Genomic DNA, 22251 nt, shown 5'->3' with positions numbered 1-22251 from the left:
GGACTGGCAGTCTCGGTTTGGGGGAACAGACGAGGGCGTAAGAGTTTCGGGTACAAGCTCTTTAGGCAAGCATCACACATCTGCTGTCACCTAACACGGGGATGGAGCAGGCCTACCCTTTAAGACATAAGGCTCCGCCCCGGGATCCTGGGCACCGCGCGAGCTCTGGCTCCTTCGCCCTGCACGTGTGGGCGGGCTCTGGGCGGAGCCCCGGCGGCGGCACCGCCCAGGCTTCCGCGCCTGCGCACTGCCGCCCGCACCGCCCCTCGCCCCCGGGCCCCGACGGGAAATGGTGCTGGCTGAACTGGCCGCGCGTCTCAACTGCGCGGAGTACAAGAACTGGGTGAAGGCGGGCCACTGCCTGCTGCTGCTGCGCGGCTGCCTACAGGGCTTCGTCTCCCGCGAGGTGCTTGCCTTCCACCGCGGCCTGCTCGCCGCAGCCCCCAGCCTGGGCCCCCGCGCCGCCTGCCGCAGCGGCTCTCGGTGTAGCCCGCGCGCCCGCCAGGTGAGCCCCTGGCCCCCCTGGCCCCCGTCCCGGTCCCCGAGCGTAGGGTCCCGAGCCTTTCCTGGGGCAGGGCAGACCGCAACGCCCCGGCTCACTTGCCCAAGACGCCGCCCCTCCCTCATGGGCCCCTTCTCACCGCCGCCCCCTGTAGTTTCAGCCTCAGTGTCAGGTTTGCGCAGAGTGGAAACGGGAGATTTTGAAACACCACACCAACAGGAATGGAGACGTCCACTGGGGAAACTGCCGGCCGGGCCGCTGGCCCGTCGACGCCTGGGAGGTGGCCAAGGTAAGCACCTGCTTGAGAGGGTAGGAGGTGAGCCACCAGGTAGCCGGTCACCTGGAGCCCGGAGCCCCATAAACAAATGCAAAGATAGAGGAATGGGTGTTTGATCTAGGATTTAGTGTCCAAGCAGTTCAGAGCTGCTGTACAGGATCCGATCTAGCTTAGCGAAGTAGAAGCTTCCTTCTACCTTTCTGGTAACAAGACATTTAAGTTTGCCACCCCTGCTTGGGCAGCTATAGGAAAGATTTCAGCATGAGACGCTGAGGCAAGATGTAGAGCAAGCATCCTGAACACAGGTCCAGAGGGAGAGACAGTAAGGCGTTTTTGAGTGTAGGCTCCCTGAGTAGCTCATTTTGTCTGTATGGTGCCATCAGGATGGCAGAGGAAGCCAAGGGAAGTTAGGGCTGAAATAGAATGGACTTTAAGTGGCCAGGTAAGGAATAAAACCTTGGGGAGGTTGGGTGGAGTGGGCAGCCAGAGAGAGGACTTAGAGCTTGGCTCTGTGACTTGCCAGTTGGGCCAATTGGGGATTTTTTTTTTTTTTAATGTTTTCCAGAAGCCCAGTAAGGAGTGGGATGGGGCAGGGCAAAGTCAGCCCCTAACACAAATTAACTTTTGTAGTCCCTCTATGTGCTGATTATCCACAGGCACAGACTTAGTGCCTGTGAAGCAGGGATCAGAGTCCCTGCTCTGCTGCTGTTGCCTGTCCTTACGCCAGGCTCTGTTCCCTAACCTCAAAAATGAGGAAGTTGGACTTGATCAGTGGCCACAGACTCATGGCTATCCTGAACCCGTAAACCCACCACATTTACACCCTCTTCCCAATTTTTTTTGTTGTTGACACACCACAGAATTGCCAACTTTTACTTTTACTTAGAAAAGAGAAACTTAAAATTCTGCTCTTCACTGTGACTGTCCCTCACCTATTTGGTCTTTGTTGCTGCTTTCATACCCTTGGAGTCCTCTTGAAGCCCGTGTGACCTGCTCATGCCCCTTTTTGTTGCTGTCACTAACAGACCTTCTAGTCCTTTTATTCCTCCTTTTATTCTCCTTCCTCTGAACTTGCATGGCCCAACAGCAGTCCCGATGACACCATCATCTACTTGTGCTCAGGGGGAGAATCTCACAAGGGAGCAGAATGGTTTCACTTTTAGTTCTTGATCATGAGCTCCCGTGGTCTGGCCATGGCTCTGTATAGGGCTCCTGTTCCTGCCGACAGTTGTTGCTGCCTTTCCCTCACCAAGCTCCCATTCCTCCACTCTCACTGCCAGCTACTGACTTTGTGCAATTTTTCTTAAGAGTTGATGGATGCCCCCAGATTTGTGCTTCCTCATCTTTTTACCAGACCTGCGAACCTACCTCCATGTGCACCATCATCTTCCTTCTGGCACAAAGGAGGAAGGGCATCTCTCTTCTCACCACTTTGGCCCTTCACTTGTACATCGGGCCATATCCGCTCCCACCTGCCTATGGACTTTCAGACCTCAGGTATCCATTCTGTCTACCTCCCAGCTTATTCCCACCACCCTACAGATAGCTTTAATGTTACCTCTGTTTATTTAATTTTTTTTAAAAAACACAGGATTAAACACAGGGTTACTATATGACCTAGCAGTACCACTTCTAGGTTTGTACGCAATGAGATGAAAATGCACATCCACACAAGAACCTGGGCATGAGTGTTCACAGCAGCACTATTCATAACATAACAGCCAGAGGTGGAAACCACACAAATGTCCATCAGTTGATGAATGGATGAGCAAACTGTGGCCTGTCCATACAATGAAATGTCATTTAGCCATAAAAAGTGATGAACTGGGGTGCCTGGGTGGCTCAGTCGGTTGGGCATCTGACTCTTGATTTTGGCTCAGGTGGTGATCTCAGGGTGCTGGGATGGAGCCCTGCATTGGGCTACAAGCTCACTGGAGAGTCTGCCTGGGATTCTATCTCCCTCTCCCTGGAGGAGGGCACCTGGGTGGCTCAGTTGGTAAAGCCTCTGCCTTCGGCTCAGGTCATGATCCTGGGGTCCTGGGATCGAGCCCTGAATCAGGCTGTCTGCTCGGCCGGGAGCCTGCTTCCTCCTCTCTCTCTGCCTGCTTCTCTGCCTGCTTGTGGTCTCTGTCTGTCAAATAAATAAATACAATCTTTAAAAAAACAAAAACAAAAAAACTTATGTGCTTCAAAGGTGTGAATTATATGATATGTGCATTATATCTCAATAAAGCTGTTTAGGGGCACCTGGGTGGCTCAGTGGGTTAAAGCCTCTGCTTTTGGCTCAGGTCATGATCCCAGGGTCCTGGGATCAAGCCCCGAATTGGGGGGGGGGGGTCTCTGCTCAGCAGGGAGCCTGCTCCCCCCCCCACACACGCCTGCTTCTCTGCCTACTTGTGATCTCTGTCAAATAAATAAAATCTTAAAAAAAAGAAAGAAAGAAAGAAAGAAAAGTGTCTCTCTCTCTCAAGGAGGGAGTACTTTGATATAAAAAAATAAATAAAGCTGTTTAAAAAAACACTTGAATAAATATTTGGAAAACAAAATTTAAAAAGAAAAGCTTCCCTTGAGCCATTCCCTCCAGCTCTCTCCCCGCATTTCCGTATTTGCCTCCGGTAAGCATACCCAGTGGAGCTTCTTAGAAAGGGCTTTGTGCCTGCGCTCTATTCCTCAGCTGCCCGTGACTCTTTAAGCCATTCCAGCCTGGCCCCTGGCCCTACCAGCCCTCTGCATCTGCCTTGTCGGGCACGTTTGACCTTCAGTTCTCCAGCCTCATCTTTCTCTCCTCTCAGGCATTTGGCACAACTGGCCCTGCTTCTTGAAGCACTCATCACTTGGTGACGTCACTGTCTCCCACGGGTTTCCTCCTAGCTCCCTGGCTCCTCCTCAGCCTCCTTCCCATCCCCAACCCGCCTTTCTCAGGCCTCTTCTGTCCCCTTCTTCTGGCGATACTGCCCCGGCCCGTGGAGTTCACCGTTCAATACTGTACTCATGCTGATGGCCCCCCGATTTGTCTCCCCAGCCCTGCCCTCTCTTCTGAGCTCCAGGTGTCCCTGTCCAGCAGCATGCTCCACCCCTCGCCATACTCCCTCCTGGGCACTTTGAATTTACTCCTCAAGCAGGATTCATCTCTAACCCCCAACCCCGTGGCCAGGCCCCAGCAGCCACGACCTGCTACCACCCTCCCTCTGTCGTTGTCACTGCCCCCTTGTTTATACCTGCAAGCTAGTTCCTTCTCTTTGCCTCCTGCCTGGCTGCTGGCTGCAGCCCCCCACCTGGCCGCCTCTGCTGCTGCTCTGGGTACTTCTCCCCACAGCAGAATGTGTGGTCTTCAAGAGAGGGAATCAGATCACTTTCTTCCCTTGCCTAAAACCCCTGGATGGCTTCCTGACGTCCTTAGAATAAACTGCAAACTCCTTTCCAGGGCCAGTGAAGCCCGGCGTGATCCAGCCCCTGCTGGATTCTGCAACCTCCTCTCCTACTCACTGAAAATGCCGGGGAGGGGTGGGGGAGGGAGGACCACGCATTTCCCACCACTGTGCATTTGACATACAGAACACATACAAAATGGCACGTGATACCATTTTAAGAAACTCCTTTCGGTGGCCCAGAGACAGCAGAGCCCCCCTGTCAGCTTCTAATTTGGAAGAAAGGGAATAATGATGAGAATAAAAAACATGAATGTAGAAAAGACAGGTCTATGTTGGTGAGAAAATGTCAGGCAGGACATACCGTGTCATGGAGAAGAAAAATTATGCCTGGCTTTGAGGCACCTAAGATCCGCTCTAACTTGGGGACCATCCTCCCAGCAGGAGAGGAGGTAAAAAAAAATTTTTTTCCTTCAATTTTTTTGCCCTAGTTTGGCTCTGATACACGAGTTACCTTCTGTGTTAACATCATAGCATCCCCAAGCGCCTGGGTGGCTCAGTAGGTTGGGCCTCTGACTCTTGATTTCAGCTCAGGTCATTATCTTCCAGTCATGGGCTCAAACCCCGCGTCAGGCTCTGTGCTCAGCGCAGAGTCTGCTTGGGATTCTCTCTCCCTCTGCCTCTCCCCCTGCTGGTATGCTCCCTCTAAATAAATAAAGAGATAAATAAAATCTTTAAAAAATAAATCATAGCACGCATCATAAACTTTCAGAGGTTCAGCATGTCAGTGGCTGTTAAGATGTGGAAAGAGTGATGTTACTGGCTACTGTACCTTCGGATATGGGTCATAGAGGGCATACAAAGTTTGTTTTTTTTTAAGATTTTACTTACTTATTTGAGAGAGCGTTCAAGAGAGCAAGAGGGGGCAGAGGGAGAGGGAGAAGCAGGCTTCATGCTGAGCAGAGAGCCCAACGCGGGGCTTGATCCCAGAGCCCTGAGATCATGACCTGAGCCGAAGGCAGATGCTTAACTGACTGAGCCACCCAGGCGTCCCTACAGAGTTCTTTTTTTTTTTCTTTTTTTTTTAAGGATTTTATTTATTTGACAGAGAGAGATCACAAGTAGATGGAGAGGCAGGCAGAGAGAGAGAGAGGGAAGCAGGCTCCCTGCTGAGCAGAGAGCCCGATGCAGGACTCGATCCCAGGACCTTGAGATCATGACCTGAGCCGAAGGCAGCGGCTTAACCCACTGAGCCACCCAGGCGCCCCCCCCTACAGAGTTCTTAATTATGGGAGGTTCCAGCGGAGGATTCCAGCACGGTGAGGAATGTAGCCCTGACTCTCCTTGGCATGTGTGGGCCCCCGACCACAAGCCCGTGTTGGAATCCCATTATAAGCAGTACTGTAGGGAGCAATGCTGTTGCTTGCCTGCTGCGATGGATTTCTTTTCAAGGGAGCAGGTCTCCTTATTTAGAGTTCTTACTGCAAGCAGTCTGGCATCTGTCATCTTTTCTAGTCCTTTGGCAGGAATGTACTGGTGAGCTTCTGAGCTTGGCGAAGTGGTTGCACTCAGGTGTAAAGTTGGGACTTTTCAGGAAAGAAACATACCCAAGACTTGCAGTGACACCACTCTGGGGTCCATGCCCTAAAATCCCACAAAAGGCAAGATCATGCCAGAACAAGGCCCTTCTGGTATATCGAGCATCTCAAACCCTAGGATTCCGTCTGTAACTTCTGGGGAGGTCATGCTCGCCTTGCATCATCAACACGGTAATTGCCTGTTGGTTTAGCACGTGCCAGGCACTGCGCAAGTGCTTCCCCTGCATTAACTCATTTAATTCTCGCAATGCCCTTCGAGGCAGCTTCAGACACTTATCCTCTACTTACTGATGAGGAATCTGAGGGTAAGTAACTTGCCCAGGGTCACTTAGTTGGCAAGTGGCAGACCTGGGATTTGAATCCAGCTGTGTCACACTGCCAAGCCCAGGCTCTTAACTTTATGCTACCGTATGAACTTGCTCAAGTCATCTTTATTTTTTTTTAAAGATTTTATTTATTTATTTGAGAGAGAGTACGAGCAGGGGAAAGGGCAGTGGGAGAAGGAGAAGCAGATTCCCCACTGAGCAGGGAGCCCGATCTGGGGGACTCAATCCCGGGACTCTGGGATCCTGACCTGAGTCGAAGGCAGACACTTAACCAACTGAGTCACCCAGGCGCCTAAAGTGCCCACTTGGGAGTAACTTATTTTTAAATTTCAAATGTTCTCCACAACTCAGCCACTGAAACTTCAGTGCCTCCTACCCATGTAGCCTGCTTATATACCATTAGGAAAGGACAGGAAACCGTTCTGTCCAGTGTTTAAAATATTTCCGTATAGCAGAGGGACAGGCAGAGCAGCCCTTTGGCTACCGCCCTTGGCCAAGGCTTAGCTCTGACACTGGTTCCCGAACTTGCGTTTTGGACTCACGAGGCTCAACCTCGAAACCTCAGTAAGAATTTCGGTCATCGTTTGGGAAGCGGGCAAATGACACCTGTCCCCGCTAGCTCTTAGGGTTGGAGGAGACTCAGGTGTCCCTTGTGCCTCCCCTACTGTAGGCTTTCATGCCCCGAGGACTGGCAGACAAAACCGGCCCCGAGGAATGTGATGCGGTTGCTCTTTTAAGTCTCATCAACTCCTGCGATCACTTCACGGTTGATCGAAAGAAAGTCACCGAGGTAAGAGCCGGCAGATTTAAAACCACACAGTGAGAATCGGTCGGGTGGGTACTGTGAAGACCAGCTGAGAGACGCACCCTGTGGTGCCAAAGCAGCCATGCACACACAGCACACAGGCTCTCCCCGAAACAGCGGTGTGCAAGGAATGTTAGGCTTTGGTTCAAGGTTGGCGTCGCAAAGTGGGCTAGCGGGGTTCACGGCGCATGCGCCTTCTCTATGTCCGAGAAGCCCTATGCAAATGCAGGTAGGAGACGGACCCCTTAGTTCTCCCTCACTGAGGTTTCCCAGGACCTTGATCTTATACTGTTTGCTGCCAAAATAGATAAACCACAGATTTCTCTTCCGTGGTCTGCCATAAACAGAAGCAAAGTATTCCATATTTAAAAAAAAAAAAAAATAGAAGAGCAGTGCACCACCCTGTCCATCATATGCCAACATTTGAATCCTGCCCTTCTGAATTTCTTTGGCTATAGTTGCAAGACCAAGGCACACGGGACTGAAGGAAGCATAAACACTAATGGACAATGTCAGAAGAGATCACGATGGATTTAGACTTTCTCTGGGGGATTTATTTTTTTTTTATTTTTTTTTATTTTTTTTTTAAGATTTTATTTATTTATTTGACAGAGAGAAATTACAAGTACACTGAGAGGCAGGCAGAGAGAGAGAGAGATGGAAGCAGGCTCCCCGCTGAGCAGAGAGCCCGATACGGGACTCGATCCCAGGACCCTGAGATCATGACCTGAGCCGAAGGCAGCGGCTTAACCCACTGAGCCACCCAGGAGCCCCTCTCTGGGGGATTTAGACTTTCTCTGTTACACCAGAGAACAGCTCTTGCACATTATTTCTTTAAGGGTCATCAAAAAGCATATATAGCATACCTGGATGATATATAATATGCAGAGAAAATGCATGTGTATTTTGCTGGCATGCCAGCAGTGGAAAGGACTGAGAATCTTGCATGCTCTCAGCAGAGGCAAAAACTGTCACAGTACCAGGTTGACCCCTTTGTATCTTTTAACTAAGAATGTGGAAGACTTTGTGTGAATTATATATTAATAAATGAAACATGGGGTGCCTGGGTGGCTCAGTTGGTTAAGCTTCTGACTCTTGCTTTCAGCTCAGCTCTTGATCTTGGGGTTGTGAGTTCAAGCTCCATGATATATATTTAACCCCTTGACCCAGCTTCCTGGAGTTCCAACAATATTTACAAGATTTTCGCATTGTCTGCTTCAGCCTTTGGGTGTACCCAGAGCCAGAAACCAATATTCTTGCTCTTTGGCAGGTGGTTTTAAGTTAAGAGATTTGAGGATTGTGTAAGAGATAACCAGCCAGTCACAAGATTTCAAGAGCTAATTGTAGTTGTAGGCTTCTTTGTATTTCTGATTCCAATGACTCCTAGGTAGCAGGTGGTTGAACATCCCCTCAAGCCCTCGTAGCACCTACAGGCCTCACTTGTGGATTTTGTAATTAACAAAGCCTTCCTATCATTTTTCTTTTCTTTTCTTTTCTTTTATTCCACTTGACATATGTTATGTGACATAGCTTTTTTTTTTTTTAAGATTTTATTTATTTATTTGACAGACAGAGATCACAAGTAGGCAGAGAAAGAGGGGGAAGTAGGCTCCCTGCTGAGCAGAGAGCCTGATTCGGGGCTCCATCCCAGGACCCTGAGATCATGAGGCAGGGTCTCAAGGCAGAGGCTTTAACTCAGTGATCTACCCAGGCGCCCCCCCCCTTTTTAAAGAATTTATTTATTGGGCACATGGATGGCTCAGTGGGTTGGACCTCTTCCTTCTGCTCAGGTCATGATCTCAGAGTCCTGGGCTCGAGACCCGCATCGGGCTCTCTGCTCAGCGGGGAGCCTGCTTTCCCCTCTCCCTCTGCCAGCCTCTCTGCCTACTTGTGATTTCTCTCTCTGTCAAATAAATAAATAAAATCTTTTTTAAAATGATTTTAAAAAATAAAGATTTTATTTATTTATTTATTTGAGAGAGAGAACAAGAGTTGAGCACAAGCCCGGGGAGGGGCAAAGGGAGAAGGAGAAGCAGGCTCCCTGCTAAGCAGGGAGCCCAATGTGGCACTTCATCCCTGGACCCTGGGATCATGACCTGAGCTGAAGCCAAACATTTAACTGGGCTTACCCAGGCAGCCCTGTAATTTTACTTCGGAACTACAAAATCTCCATTTACTCTGTCATTTGACTTTGAAAACTTCTATCCTTTTTTTTTTTTTGGCCTTTCGGTAGGTGATTAAGTGTCGTAACGAAATCATGCATTCTTCAGAGATGAAAGTGTCTTCTCTTTGGCTTCGAGATTTTCAGATGAAGATCCAAAATTTCCTGAATGAATTCAAGAATATTCCAGAGATTGTGGCAACATACACCAGAATAGAACAGGTAAAAATCAGATTTAATAGTTTTGTCCTAAAGAATTAAGGGGGAAAAGGCAACTGCAGTCTCTCATTTAGAATTTAGAGTTTCTTAGATTTAAATGACATTATAGAATGTGAGCAGGGGGAGAGATGCTGATACGAAATCCAGAATTGTGCTGGGCTTGAGAAGCTTATCTCTGGTCACAGGGTATTGCTGAAGTGGATCCAGTCAAAGATGTTTAGTTAGAAGTTCTTTGAGCAACCCAGTGGAGCATCTTTTCCATTCCATCATTCACACATCTGTTCGGTAATCCAACAGCTGCTGACATCTGACTGGGCTGTTCACATTCCTGACGAAGATCAGCGAGATGGGTGTGAATACGAAACAGGAGTTTATCTGAGTGAGAGTCAAGTCAACGAAATAGAGATGGAATTACTAAAGGAAAAACTTCAAGAGATCTATCTTCAAGCACAAGAACAAGACGTCTTGCCTGAAGAGGTAAAAAAAAAAAAAAAAAAAAAGTATCATCCGCTCGGTGTGAGTAAACAATACAAAGAAAGGCACCGAGGAGGAAAAGTCTCTCCTTTTGGCAGACTTCCAGCTATGTTTCTGATTTAGAAGTCAGATCGCTTCCGGAAATGAGTATGCTTTTGGCACAGACCAATATTACTTCGCCACAAATATTTTCACTCGGTCAGCCAACAGTCGAGTGCCCAGTGTGTGCACAGAGTGGACCAATGCGGTAAGGGATACAGCAGGGTTCTGAACAAAAGGCTCCAGGCGTTCTCAGCAGGTCAGGGGATGGTTACAAGAAAAAGACTTTGCCAAGAAGGTGCCGTTGAGCTGGAACTAGCAGAATCACACAAGAGTGTGGCAGACTGGCAAGAGCAGAAGGGTGCTGCTGGCCGAAGGAGCCGGCAGCACTGGCAGATGTCTACAAGAACAGTGGGGCATGAGTGGTGACAAGGCAGGCGTAGGAGGGACGGTCCAAAGCGAGGGCAGTCAGGTGAGCTTGGAGCCATATTTTGAAAGGCTTGCTCTGCTGTTCAAGGGGCTTGGGCCTTGTTCCCAAAAAGCAGCGGGGAGCCAACAGGTGTCTTTAAGCAAGAACGAGTAAATCGGATAGATCTGCTGTGGCTTGTAGAAAGTTAACTCACGGTAGTTGCAGGCAGGAGGCTAGCAGGGGGCTGTCACAGCCGTGTGAGAATGGGAAAAAACTAGAGGGGCAGCAGAGGGGCCAGATTCTGGAGGCATTACTTGGGCAGAGCTGATGGCTCTTAGTGGCTGCTTAGATTACTTGGAGTGTGGCATGGGGCTGGAAGAAGATGGGGAAGGAGAAGTTAAAGGATCGGCAAGGTTTCCAGCTTAGGACATGGCAAGCTGATGATGGTCTTAAGTCCTGCTAGGGAATACAGGACAAATGAATCCCCTTTGTTACACGCAAGGTACCAAAAAAGTGAACAGTAGTAGAATTGTACTAGGAAAGTTCAGACATATTCCAGTACTTGCTAGATTGGAGTTCTAAATCACCAGGAGATCTTAGACAAATCATTTTACCTCTCCATTCTACCTGTCAAGGAAAGGAGTTTTGCTGCTTACCTCTTTAAAGACAGAGTGTGCATTTAATACAAAGTGTGTGTTTCATTTATTAAGCCTTGCTCCTCACTGCCCCATAGGCCTCTATTAACCATTTTGATCTTGACCTAGATGCTTCATTCATTCAACTTGGTGAGTTCCTTTAGTAGAGGGATTGAAAACCACTGGTTTTTGGATGCTCCCACCCGAGCACACCATAGGCATGTACAGAAATGAAAAAGATGGTTACATCTTCTGTTCTCTAAATCCATGTGTTTTATCTGACTTTATTTTAAAACATGGTTAGAACCAGCCCCAGTTTTGTTTCTGCGGCTTCTGTTAGAAGCCTCAGGGAACAGGAGACAACCTGGTGGGGGAGGGGGGACCATCAGGCTTAAGGCCCCAGAGGCATCAATAACTCCGTCTTCTCTCTTGAGGGAGCCGTAGTTCTTTTTTTCTGTTTGTGTAACGAACAACAAAATGCGTCCGTAGTGGCGCACTCAAGCCAGGAGTCTGTGTAAGTTCAGAGCTGGCAGGGAACCTGGCAGGGCCCAGATCCCCCTGTTTTCCACAGGAGGCAGCAACCGCAAGGACAGGCGCTGACAGATGCCAGGCCAGACGGCTGGCAAGTGAGGGCAGGCCTGGGTCTCGCTGCCTGGTTCTATGCCTTTCTGCATTGCAGCCCTGCAGCTCCCCTATCTCTGAGGAGCTAGCTACTGTAAATTCTGACCCTCATTATCTTTGTTTCACGAACAGGAAATTGAGGTGAGTGGGTTTGTCCTCTGGGTCCCCAGAGTCTCTAGATAGCACTGATAAATTCTCATTTCTCATGCTTTCTGTTCAGTAGACTATGGCATCCCTCTTGTTATTTCAATTGATCAAAATGTAAGTTTGGATTGAGTGGCCTATTATCTTGAAGAAGTTGAAAGTTGGCTTTCCATAGCCTATGTAACTGCTCTCTTCTGGAAGGTTCGGTACCATATATTGGCATCCGTGTACTTTAGGGTTAGTCTCCACAGTCAGAGGATTTGATAAACCAGATTCCATTGAATTGCAAGTGCCATCAACTGTAAGACAGCATGAATCCAGTTCTAAGAAAGAAACAAACAATCGAAAAAAACCACTGCCAGTTTATTGTAAGACACTATCAGCAGTAAGGTGCCTTCTCATTTGAGATGCTAAAAGATGAAAAACCAGGCATCCAGGAATTTAGAAACACCATGGTTATAGTAGGACCACGGGCTTTTTTGGTGACTGTTTCACAAGACCTGTTTCTAGTGTTCATGAAAACAGCATGGCTAACTTTGGAAAGCCAACTTGAGAAAAAAGGTTCATGGTGGTAATTTACTGTGACGGTTTCCAGGCAGGGCATCACGGAGCCTGGGGGTGCCAGGGACTGCAGAGCAGACAGAGCTCATCACCTCCATCCCGTTCTGTTGAGTTGACGAACCTCCATGATGTCTAGCATTCTAAAAAGGGGTTCCCTTTAAAATCCACTCTCTGTGCCTGCGAGATTCATTTCACTCCAAAGCCAAGTGGGAGCAGCAGCTGCTTAGGCCCCTTGGGACACGTGTGCTGTGTGCCCACCATGGGCCCATCCGCAGCAGCCTCTGGCCACCACCCAAGACCCCTCCATCGTGCTCTGCCAGCCCTCAGGGCTCTATTAGGGTCCAGCAAGTTTAGCCATTCAGCAAAAGCATGGCAAGTGCAGTAGGCGGCTGAGAAACATGTAAGGAATTTGCGCATTCTTTAAAATCATTAGCGATTTCTTAAAATCGGGGAGGGGGGGCATCTCCACAGAGATCCCTGGGGAGCCTTGAGCGGGGGGGGGGGGTGGGGGGGTAGGATGGAAATGACCCTTCATTTATGACATTTCAGAAATAGTTACAGACCATGTGCCTCCCGTGTGCCAGGCCCTGTTCTGGAAGCTTGGTGTGTGTCAGTGAACAAAACAAAGACCCTGGTAGGAGGAGGCAGTAAACAGTCAACGTTGTATGTATGTGCTGCTTCTAAGCATTAGAAGTACTATGTGGAACACAGTCTGGGCGATCAGGACTTAGCCCAATCGGCTGGGGCCCCTGGGGCTGAGGGGCAGGTTGTGTTCTGGTTGGGGGGATGCTTGTGGAGGACTAGGCAGGTGCACACCTGGAGGAAGGGCCTTTAGGCAGGGGTAAAGAAGGGAAGGTGGAAGAAGCAAGTGTGGGTGGCTTGTTAGCCATTGGAAGGGCAGAGTCTTTCCCTCTTGAGCCCGGGGCGGCCAGGAGTGGGGAGAGCTGGGAGGAGGCTGTTGCCCATACTGGCTTCAGAGCCCACGTGGGGTGGTGAGAAGGGGCACAGAGACACGTGCAAGACAAGCCCAAGAGTTTGGAGGAATGGAGGTGCTAAGCATCTTTTGCCTGGAGCAGTGCATAGCACGCAGTCGACTGGATCTGGATAAATATTTGTGGAATGACCATAGAAAGGAAAGGATATACCTGACGCGACACTAAGCGTTTGAAGTAGATTATTTCTAGTCCTTTTAAGAATCCTAGGTAGCGTTGGTATCATCGTCCTCCATTTGCATACGTGCAAGGAAGCTCAGAGAGATCAGGTGTCTGGCCCAGAGTCACAAAGCTGGTTAAGTGGTAAAGCTGGGCTTCACAATCCAAGTCTGTCTGACTATATTCCTTAATTTTTCCAGACTTTCTGTTTTTCTACCTCTATTTCCTCTTCTCCCTTTACCTATAAACGTGCATAAGCCTTCCCCATTCTTAATTTAAAAAGTTTGTTTTGACTGTGTCAAACTGACTTTTTACCTTGTTCCAATGTGTTCATTTTGAATTTTGTACCTGTATATTTATTACTATTCAAACATGTATATTTTATAAATATTTAATAGTAATAAGTATACATATATGTAATAGTAATAAATGTGCAGGTACAAATTCCAAACGAAAGGGCTTCATTTTATTTTATTTTTTAAAAGATTTTATTTATTTGAGAGTAAAAGAGCATGCGTGAGTGGGAGGAGGGGCAGAGGGAGAGAAAGGGAGAGAACCTCAAGCGGACCCCACTCTGAGCACAGAGCCTGTCACGGGGCTCTGTCCCACAACCCTGAGATCATGACCAGAGCCAAAATCAAGCGTTGACTGCCCAACTAAATAAGCCACCCACACGCCCCTTATTTTATTTTTACATGTATATATATATATATATATGCAAATGTGTGTATATACACATATAGAGATGGGGTAGCTATATAGGCCTTTCCTACAAATGTAGGAGGTTTTAAAGCAAAAAAGAATTTACAAAATTTTTTCCATTTTTATTGAGATGTAATTGACATGCAGCATTGCGTAAGTTTAGGGTATACGACGTGATGACCCGACCTACATGTTACCACAAATGGTGGAATTTCCTTCTTTTTATGGCCGAGTAATATCCCATTGTATATATATACCACATCTTTGTTACCCATTCATCTCTCAGTGGGTACTTAGGTTGTTTCCATGTCTTAGCTGTTGTAAATAATGCTGCTTATGCATTCAGGGGTGCACATCATCTCTTCGACATGGTGTTTCTGTTTCCTTCAGATATCTTCCCAGAAGTGGAAGTGCTGGATCATGGGGTAGCTCTATTTTTAATTTTTTGAGGCGCTTCCATACTGTTTGCCACACTGGCTGCACTAATTTACATTCCACCAATAGTTCACAAGGGTTCCCTTTTCTCTACCTCCTCTCCAATGTTGGTTATCTCTTGTCTTTTCGGTGACGGCCATTCTAACAGGCATGTGGTGAGATCACATTGTGGTTGTTTTTCTTTATCCTTTTTGAAGATTTCATTTATTTATTAGACACAGAGAGAGAGGGAACACAAGCAGGAGGAATGAGAGAAGGAGGAGTAGGCTCCCCACTGAACAAGGAGCCTGATGCGGGGCTCAATCCCAGGACCCTGGGAATCATGACCTGAGCCGAAGGCAGACACTTAACGACTGAGCCTCGCAGGTGTCCCCTCATCATGGTTTTGATTTATGTTTCCCTGATGAGGAGCGATGTCAAGCACCTTTTCATGTACCTGTTGGCCAATAATACATCTTCTTTGGAAAAATGTCTCTTTAGGTCCTTTGTCTATTTTTAATTGGATTATTTGGAGGTTTTTGGCTATTGGGTTGTACGAGTTCCTCATCTATTTTGGATATTAGCCTTTAAAAAGCAAAAAAAATTGAGGAGACAAACAAACAACCCCTTGTGTGGCCCCAGAACCAACTATTGGCGGACACGTGAAAAGGAGCCAGTCTCGGACCTAGTAAGTTTTCCATCTGAATTACAAGCCTGCTATTAAATGATCTAAGCCGTACATCATATGATTTCCTCTTGCAGATCTTAAACCGATTGCAAGTGGTAAAAGAATTTCTGAGAAACAATAAGGATCTTAGAAGTGGTCTTATAGGAGATCTGCAGAAGCTAGACAGCCTCCATCTACAGCACCAAACTCCAGATTCCAAGGAACCTGGGGCCCAGACACCTGAAGGGAAGGCCTGAGGTGATTTCCTGCATGTGACGGTAAGGACAAAATAACCTCATCACCCTGATGCCTGTTCTGTTATGTAAGGCGGTGATGAACACACAATTTGGTCTAACCTGAAGTTTCCCCGTGTCCTTATTATTTGAAAGAAAGGACACTGAGCTCTGTGCTCTAATTGGTGGTTCTCACATCTGTGAAGTAATTCAACATAATGTCCCTGTCAGCTTTGTTTAGTCCAATATACCTGGAGTCACTGGTCTAGTCTTAAGTAAATCAACTTTCTGACTTAATCAAAAAGACTGTCAGCTCTAAAACAATGCCAGTGATACCTAGCTTTTAACAACTTGTTCATTTCCATAAGAAAAATTTGTTAAAATGACTGTCTCCAATGTTTCATGGTTTTCCTTTCAAATAAAGGAAATTAAATATTTTCTATTGTTTTAGATTGCCCTCTGATAGAAATCAGGCCTGTTATGTGAATGTCAGCATGGCTTCAATCTCAGCTTTTCTTTTCTGTGCAAAAGGAAACACTTATCAGAGTACCCTGGCCCAGACAGAAAAGGAATTTTTGTTGGTTTGTCCTAGGCTTCTTTGACTCTTTGGGAATATTTTTTTTAATATTCATAAGCTTGGTGTTGTGTTATCTGTAACCGCCCAGAAAATGTTAGATGCTGCTGTGCCAAAACTTGCTGTCATCCAGGGTTTTTCTTGTTTTATTTGTTTGTTTTGATTTTGGGGTTTTGGGGTTTGGGGCATTGGGTTTTGGGGGGAGGGTGGTTTTTTGTTTTTGTTTTTGTTTTCCATTCAGAAGATAAGATTCTTTTCTGGTCCTAAACTTTAAACTGCTTCACACAGTAAAGTCTGTGGTTCAGGCCTGCGTGAAGGGTCACACTGAGTGCTCTACCCAATGGCACCCAAGCCCTGTCCCCACACCCATTCCTGAAAGTCTCTTTTAGGAGGATGCCCAAGCGGCAGCAGGGGACAGCGGGGGGCGGGGGGGCTGTGATATAAATGTTGAGGTATGAATCCTTCCTTTTTGGAAGAAGGCAAGAAAACAAATCTCTGGAAAGGCCATTTCCTAGCCTTTTCTGGTTAGTACAGAATTATTGGTCCCCGTTTCTGATAGGCCAGGCCGGTAGGGTGAGGAGGTGGGCCCAGGCTGGTCGCGGGGGACTGGAGAACACAGTGACTTGACTGACCAAAGCAGGCAGAGGGCCCAAGCCAGCATCACAGATGGGGACGTCGGGGAAAGCTCTGCAGTTGCTGGCTTGTGTATTACACTCCTGGGAAAAGTCACCTCCCGTGGCCATCATGGCCCTTTCTGGTCAGTTCTATATATTCTCAGTGCCAAGCACAGGGCCTAGCCCTCGTATGCTTCACAAATACTTGTTGACTGAAGGATCCACCAACAATTTATTCTTACACATGAATGTGTGTCATACTATTAACTAAGCCTTGTCCTTTGTTATGAGATTTAAGGATGAAATATCACCATTCTTAACAGAAATTCAGAGACATCATTTTCTTTCCACAGATTGATAAACTCATCTGTAACTTCATCTGTTGCTTTACCCCAAGAGTTCTCCACTTCTGACTTTGTCCTGTTTGTTTCCTCAACTGCAAAACCACTGTCCAGTCATATGCAGTGGTCCATGGGATCAGCCTCCCTCCCCTCCATCTGCTCCTTTTCAAAGCCAGCAGTACTTAACCGGGCCAGGTCACTTCTGGACCTTCAGGGACAGAATTGCCACCTGCCGCACTCCTTGGAGGAAGTGTTTCCACTCCAAGCCCAAAGGAAGCCATCGTTCGCTTGCTCGGCTGCCCATCAAGCATGTGCTCTGTAGACAATGAGCAGAGGGTGGGGGTATATTTGGCATATTTTTACATTAAAATGCATGTATAAAATGCTGTAAACCCTGCATGAAGGCAGATGTTCCTAACTGACGGGTCTTGAATTGTACATTTTCTTTGTCCGTTCATTTCACACAATTTCTTTAAAAAAACTTCCATAGTAAAGTAAGAATCTTCATTGTTCTCGCAACCATGCTCAGATTAAGAAAATTGCTGAGACATTTCCCAGCTTCTAGATGTAAGGTACATCTGGAAGGTAGGATCCAATTAAATCTTGATTCACTAACCAAGTTAAGACCTGCTTTCAAACTTTAGTAACTTAGGGTTATGAACACTTTCGTCTCATATCCCTTGTGTCCAGTTAGCTTTTCCTTCTCTCTCAAACATTTATCAAGTGTCCGCCACATCTGGGCACTGAAGAGGATGCCAGATGTGAGGATGTATAAGGTATGGACAATGTTATATGTGCCATCGTCTTGGATTTATTGTCTGCTCTGATAAATGAAAGATACTGTGCAGAAAACGTTATACTGGCAACATTTAACTACATTGAAATCGAAGAAAGGGAAGACATGTCCAGAGAGGGCTTTAAAGTAAATGGAGCGTGCACAGGGATGTCAGCCTGTGGGCCTCTCCTCTACGAATCTGGGCACGTGGCCCATGATGCACACACGGGGGTTGCTTACAGTGGCACCGGGAGCCTGGCATCAAGAGATGACTGGTGAAATCCCAGCGCATCCAAGCCACAGAGCACTCTGTGGTTGTAAAGAAGAATGTCGTCATGCTGCAGTGGAGGGATACAGAAGGATCTCTAACACACACGGAACAGAAGCAGAACGTTCAGCATTGCATGGTATACTGTAACTCTTGTCTTTTTCAGTAAAAGGTCGGGAAAGTTGTATGCCTGTCCCAGGCTCCTTTGCTGTGTTACTGATGGGAGAGGAATTGAGGTCGAGGGGGGTGGTTAGAAGAAATGTGGCTATTCTGTTTGTGGCATTGTCCCATATAAAATTTGTTCAACAAACATGTGCTCCTGGTATTTTGAAAGTTCTTAATTACAGTCTGTTCATTTCAAGATAATCAAGAGACATGAACAATATAAATTCAAACTATAAGACTCATGTGTCAAATTCCCTGGAATAGGTTGTAGCCTCCCATTTTTGCGGGGGTCAGCTCCACCTCTAGGGGTCCTGGGGAGGCGGTAGCATCCGGAGAAGCCCAGGAGGTGGTCTCCCTTTCACACAGGGCTGTTTCGTCTCCAAGGGCCTGGTTTCCAACCAGCAATATGATTTACTCTCTCCTCCTCTCCCTGTGACACAGTAGGTGGAAAGAATTAGAGGAGAAAGAGTTTTGACATTATGGTTGCAAAGGTAAGGCAATTCTTCGGATTTTAGCCTGTGCTTTTCCAGGGAACTCAGAGGACCCAAGGAGAAGGACGTTACTTATTAAGCTCAGTATAAAACACGAATTCTAGGTAATAACAGAAGTGTGTCAGTAACAAAAACTTCTGGAAAAATAGCTCTGCCAATTCAAAATGTTATTGGCTTCATAAAGTAGCAGAAGAGATCTGTAGACAGGTTAAATTGTGAAGGCCAGAAAGGACTGTATTTGATAGTTTGGGGAGATTATAAGTGATTGTTACCCTAATGATTTGAAAGCCTCATTTTTATTAAAGTATTAATCACTTATATGGCTTTAAACATGAATATCCTAGGCAACAAAGGGTTAGGCCTCTTGGGTGGGCATACTACAAATTAGATCCTGTAAGTGGAACATTGCCTTAGAGTTGGAGGCATTGGAATCTTTTGGATTTTTTTCTCTAATCATTTTGCCCTCTAAATTATAAATGTAGAATAATAGGAAATTATCAGTAGGGATTATTACCTACTTTTCCCTTACCAGGTTAATTAGAAACCTACCTGCCTTTGATTGAAATATACTCAAATTACAAAATACATGTTGTAAGACAGATCTAAAAATATATGAATTTCTACTCACGTAGTAAAGGGAAAAATTCCTTTCAAGTTTTAATAAAAATTTTGATAAAAGGTTATGACTCATTTCGAAACTTTAAGAACTAGTTTTTATTACTACATTATATAGTCTGAACTATATAAATATGAAAATACTATCTTCCAGAGACTTCTTTCCCACTTCTCAAACCCATGCTCCATGATATATGCATGTTAGTAATGACCACACAACTGTAAACTGAGCATTTTGTGACATCTTTTGGGGGAAGGTGAGTGATGACCTGACATGCTTTATTACTTTATACTGAGTTTCAGAAAGGCATGAGAAATTTAATTTCAGAACCATATGTGGTAGCCAGCCTCCCAGACGCTCCCCCCCACAAAAGATCCCTGCCTCCCAGTATTCCCACCCTTGTATTTTCCTCCCACAACGTACTGGGGTTGGTTCACGTGGCCAATAGGAAACAGCTGAGTGATGGTATGTTACTTCCCAGATGACGACATAGAAGACTATGTGTGAGATGAGGGATTTGATCTCAAGACCCTGAGATCACAGCTTGAGCCCAAACTAAGAGTCAGATGCTTAACCTACTGCGCCACCCAGGGGCCCTCCTTTGCATTTGAAATCTTTTTTTTTTTTTTTTTAAAGACTATTTATTTATTTGACAGAGCGCACAAGTAGGCAGGCAGCAAACAGAGGGAGAGGGAGAAGCAGGCTCTCCACTGAGCAGGGAGCCCAATGTAGGGCTCAATCCCAGGACCCTGGGATCATGACCTGAGTGGGCCGAAGGCCACTTAACCGACTGAGCCACCCAGGCGCCCCTGCATTCGAAATCTTTAACAAAAGTAGGGTTTAAGCACTCTTCACCCCGTAGAACCCTCTGGAACTCCCTGCATCTCCAGAGGCAGATGTGGCATCAAATCCTAAAAGGCAGCCTCTGCTGCAGAGACAGTGGCCTTACACTCACAGCCCCACCCTTTTCTTTCCCCATGTCATGTAACCTGGTTTAAGACAAGTCCTTAGCACCCATAAGATTCCTAAGGGGACACTGTGAGCTAATGCTGTTGACCCTCGTCCCCAACCCTAGCTAGCCACAGGGCAATAGTCTTATCAGTTTTACCGACTGCCATTTCCCCCATTTTTAGGCAAGAAGAGGAAACGATTGTGATTTTGTCATTTTTATTTTCTATTTACCTAGAATCCAGAGTTGACAGCAACTAAACTCAGGTTTGTTTATCCTGTTTCCACCATAGATTCTTTAATTGCTATCCAATCACTAAGAGATTCTAGGTTCTCTTAATAGGTACTTTCTAAAGGCCTAAATTGGATTTCACTGAATTCATTTAAACCCACTTCGAACTATTTCCCTCAGTAGCAATATCCCCCGACTTGTTTTTGCTCCAAAGAGATTAATGCCTGTACCAAGTTTGTTTGTTTTTTTTAAAGATTTTATTTATTTATTTGACAGAGAGACCCAGCAAGAGAGGGAACACAAGCGGGGGAGATGGGAGAGGGAGAAACAGACTTCTCCACGAGCAGGGAGCCCAGTGTGGGGCTCAATCCCTGGACCCTGGGATCATGACCTCAGCTGATGGCAGACGCTTAACGACTTAAGCCACGCAGGCGCCTGTACCAAGTTTTAAAAATCATGTATGCTACCAAGTATTATTTGACCTGGACACCCCGAAACAAGAAACAAAACACCATCTCAGGAAAGCTATCATTCATTCTTCCTCCCCTGTAAAAACTAACCCTCAAATGCAGGTCCAGCGAAGAGGAAGACCAGCCAATCTACCCCCACCTAAGAACACTGTATTTCCAGATCACGAAATAAACAACAACACCTTCAGTTCTGCTCTATTTTCTCTTCTTTATTAACCAAACTGCAGGTTTCAGTCAGACTCGCAATTTTATTAGAGTAAAAACCAAACTTCACTGGTCTCTTTAGAGAGAACAGTTCAGTGTTTGCAAGCTGCAAAGTTTCAATCCGGCCCTCTCCACCACGCTTCTGGGGCAATGGGTTGGGGCTGGCGGCTGCCTAACAGGAGTCATCATTGTCAAGGTCGCTAACAGGTGCAGGACAGCTGGTGGGATAGGGGGTGATGGCAGCTGTGGTACAAACAGCCGCCGACGCGCCTCCGCCACAGTAGTAATTCAGGTAGCGGCTCAGCTGCACACTCCGCGCCACGACATTGGTGCTGTGGCACACGAACAGCAGCAGGTTTCGAGGCTGTACACGGTAGGCAAAATGCATGAAGGCCATCAAGTAGAAGATGAGCGCTACTGTCATACGGCCACTGATGATTTCAGGTGATGCGTTCATGTCCTTTAAGGCAGCCAGCGGAAGGCCATAGTTGGCCACGGAACCCCAGAAGTGAGTGCTGGCCAGGTAGTTCCGGAACTCCTTGGTCTTCATATAGTCCCTCGCACTCCGCCACAGTGCCGCCACCATCGTCATGATCTCCAAGGCATGAGAGCACCAACGAAATAACAGAACCCACAATGACGTAGGATGCAGAGCCTACTCCGCACAGCCTGGACCCGTGACCTCGCGCCTTTGCGTGGTTGCCATAAAGTGCTCCACACAGCATGTGCGGCTGTCGTGTGTGCTTGTGGTGCGGGAGGTATAGCCACGCCCCCGCACCTTCCCGTGACTGCCGTAAAGTGCATTGGACAGACACGTGCTGCTGTCAGATACGCCTTTAGGGGCAAGGGGCGTGGCCTCACCGTCATGCCTGAGCAGCACGGCCATAAAGTGTGCAGCGCGTGAACCCTGTCCTGTGTGCGTGTATTTCTGTTTCTCTGGCAGCCTCATCCTCCGCTCGCCCTTTTGCTGAGACCACCGTAAAACTCCCAGGGCTCCGTGCGCCACCCAGGGAGGTGAGTGTCCAGCTGTGTGCTTCTCCTCCGTATCCAAAGGGAAGCTCTGATTGTTCTGTCCGGTCTGTGGGCAGTGTGGACTAGATGTGATACAATATCGTTCAACCAGGTGCACAAATTTAATCCTTACACAATTTGCCTGAGTTTTGCATCTAGAGTGACGTTTCACCCCTAAACATTTCCGCATCTGGCTCTTAACAAGGACATTTCCCTACTTAATCACAGTACAGTAA

At 47.0% G+C, this 22251-nt stretch overlaps 2 protein-coding genes across 3 annotated transcripts; one reads left to right on the top strand and one right to left on the bottom strand.

Moving 5' to 3' along the window:
* The first annotated feature begins 237 nt into the window (after nucleotides 1-237).
* Nucleotides 238-18192, top strand: CXHXorf38 (chromosome X CXorf38 homolog). 2 transcript variants are annotated; one of them, XM_032330692.1, is made up of 7 exons: nucleotides 239-505; nucleotides 657-791; nucleotides 6742-6861; nucleotides 9110-9259; nucleotides 9554-9733; nucleotides 15169-15351; nucleotides 16848-18192. In XM_032330692.1, exons 1-6 carry the CDS (start codon nucleotides 290-292, stop codon nucleotides 15328-15330), a joined length of 963 nt encoding a protein of 320 aa, XP_032186583.1. In that variant the 5' UTR covers nucleotides 239-289; the 3' UTR covers nucleotides 15331-15351; nucleotides 16848-18192. The 2 variants fall into 2 exon arrangements, with proteins under 2 accessions (XP_032186584.1, XP_032186583.1); XM_032330693.1 differs by lacking the exon at nucleotides 657-791 and having other exon boundaries at nucleotides 238-505.
* A 2802-nt stretch (nucleotides 18193-20994) lies between these two features.
* Nucleotides 20995-21745, bottom strand: MPC1L (mitochondrial pyruvate carrier 1 like). The gene is given in 2 exon segments (XM_032330690.1): nucleotides 20995-21633; nucleotides 21635-21745. Coding segments are annotated over 2 exon segments (552 nt in total). The 5' UTR covers nucleotides 21730-21745; the 3' UTR covers nucleotides 20995-21176.
* Between the last annotated feature and the right edge of the window lie 506 nt (nucleotides 21746-22251).

The sequence above is a fragment of the Mustela erminea genome, chromosome X (assembly GCF_009829155.1).
Source record: "Mustela erminea isolate mMusErm1 chromosome X, mMusErm1.Pri, whole genome shotgun sequence".
In the NCBI taxonomy this organism is placed as follows: Eukaryota; Metazoa; Chordata; class Mammalia; order Carnivora; family Mustelidae; genus Mustela; species Mustela erminea.
The sequence above is the reverse complement of the archived record's forward strand: the minus strand, read 5'-3'. Positions and strand labels throughout refer to the sequence as shown.

Coding starts and splice junctions, on each gene's coding strand:
- CXHXorf38 (XM_032330692.1), top strand. CDS start 290: ATGGTGCTGGCTGAACTGGCCGCGCGTCTCAACTGCGCGGAGTACAAG. Junction 9,260..9,553: donor CATACACCAGAATAGAACAG/GTAAAAATCAGA, acceptor GTAATCCAACAG/CTGCTGACATCTGACTGGGC. Junction 9,734..15,168: donor AAGACGTCTTGCCTGAAGAG/GTAAAAAAAAAA, acceptor TTCCTCTTGCAG/ATCTTAAACCGATTGCAAGT.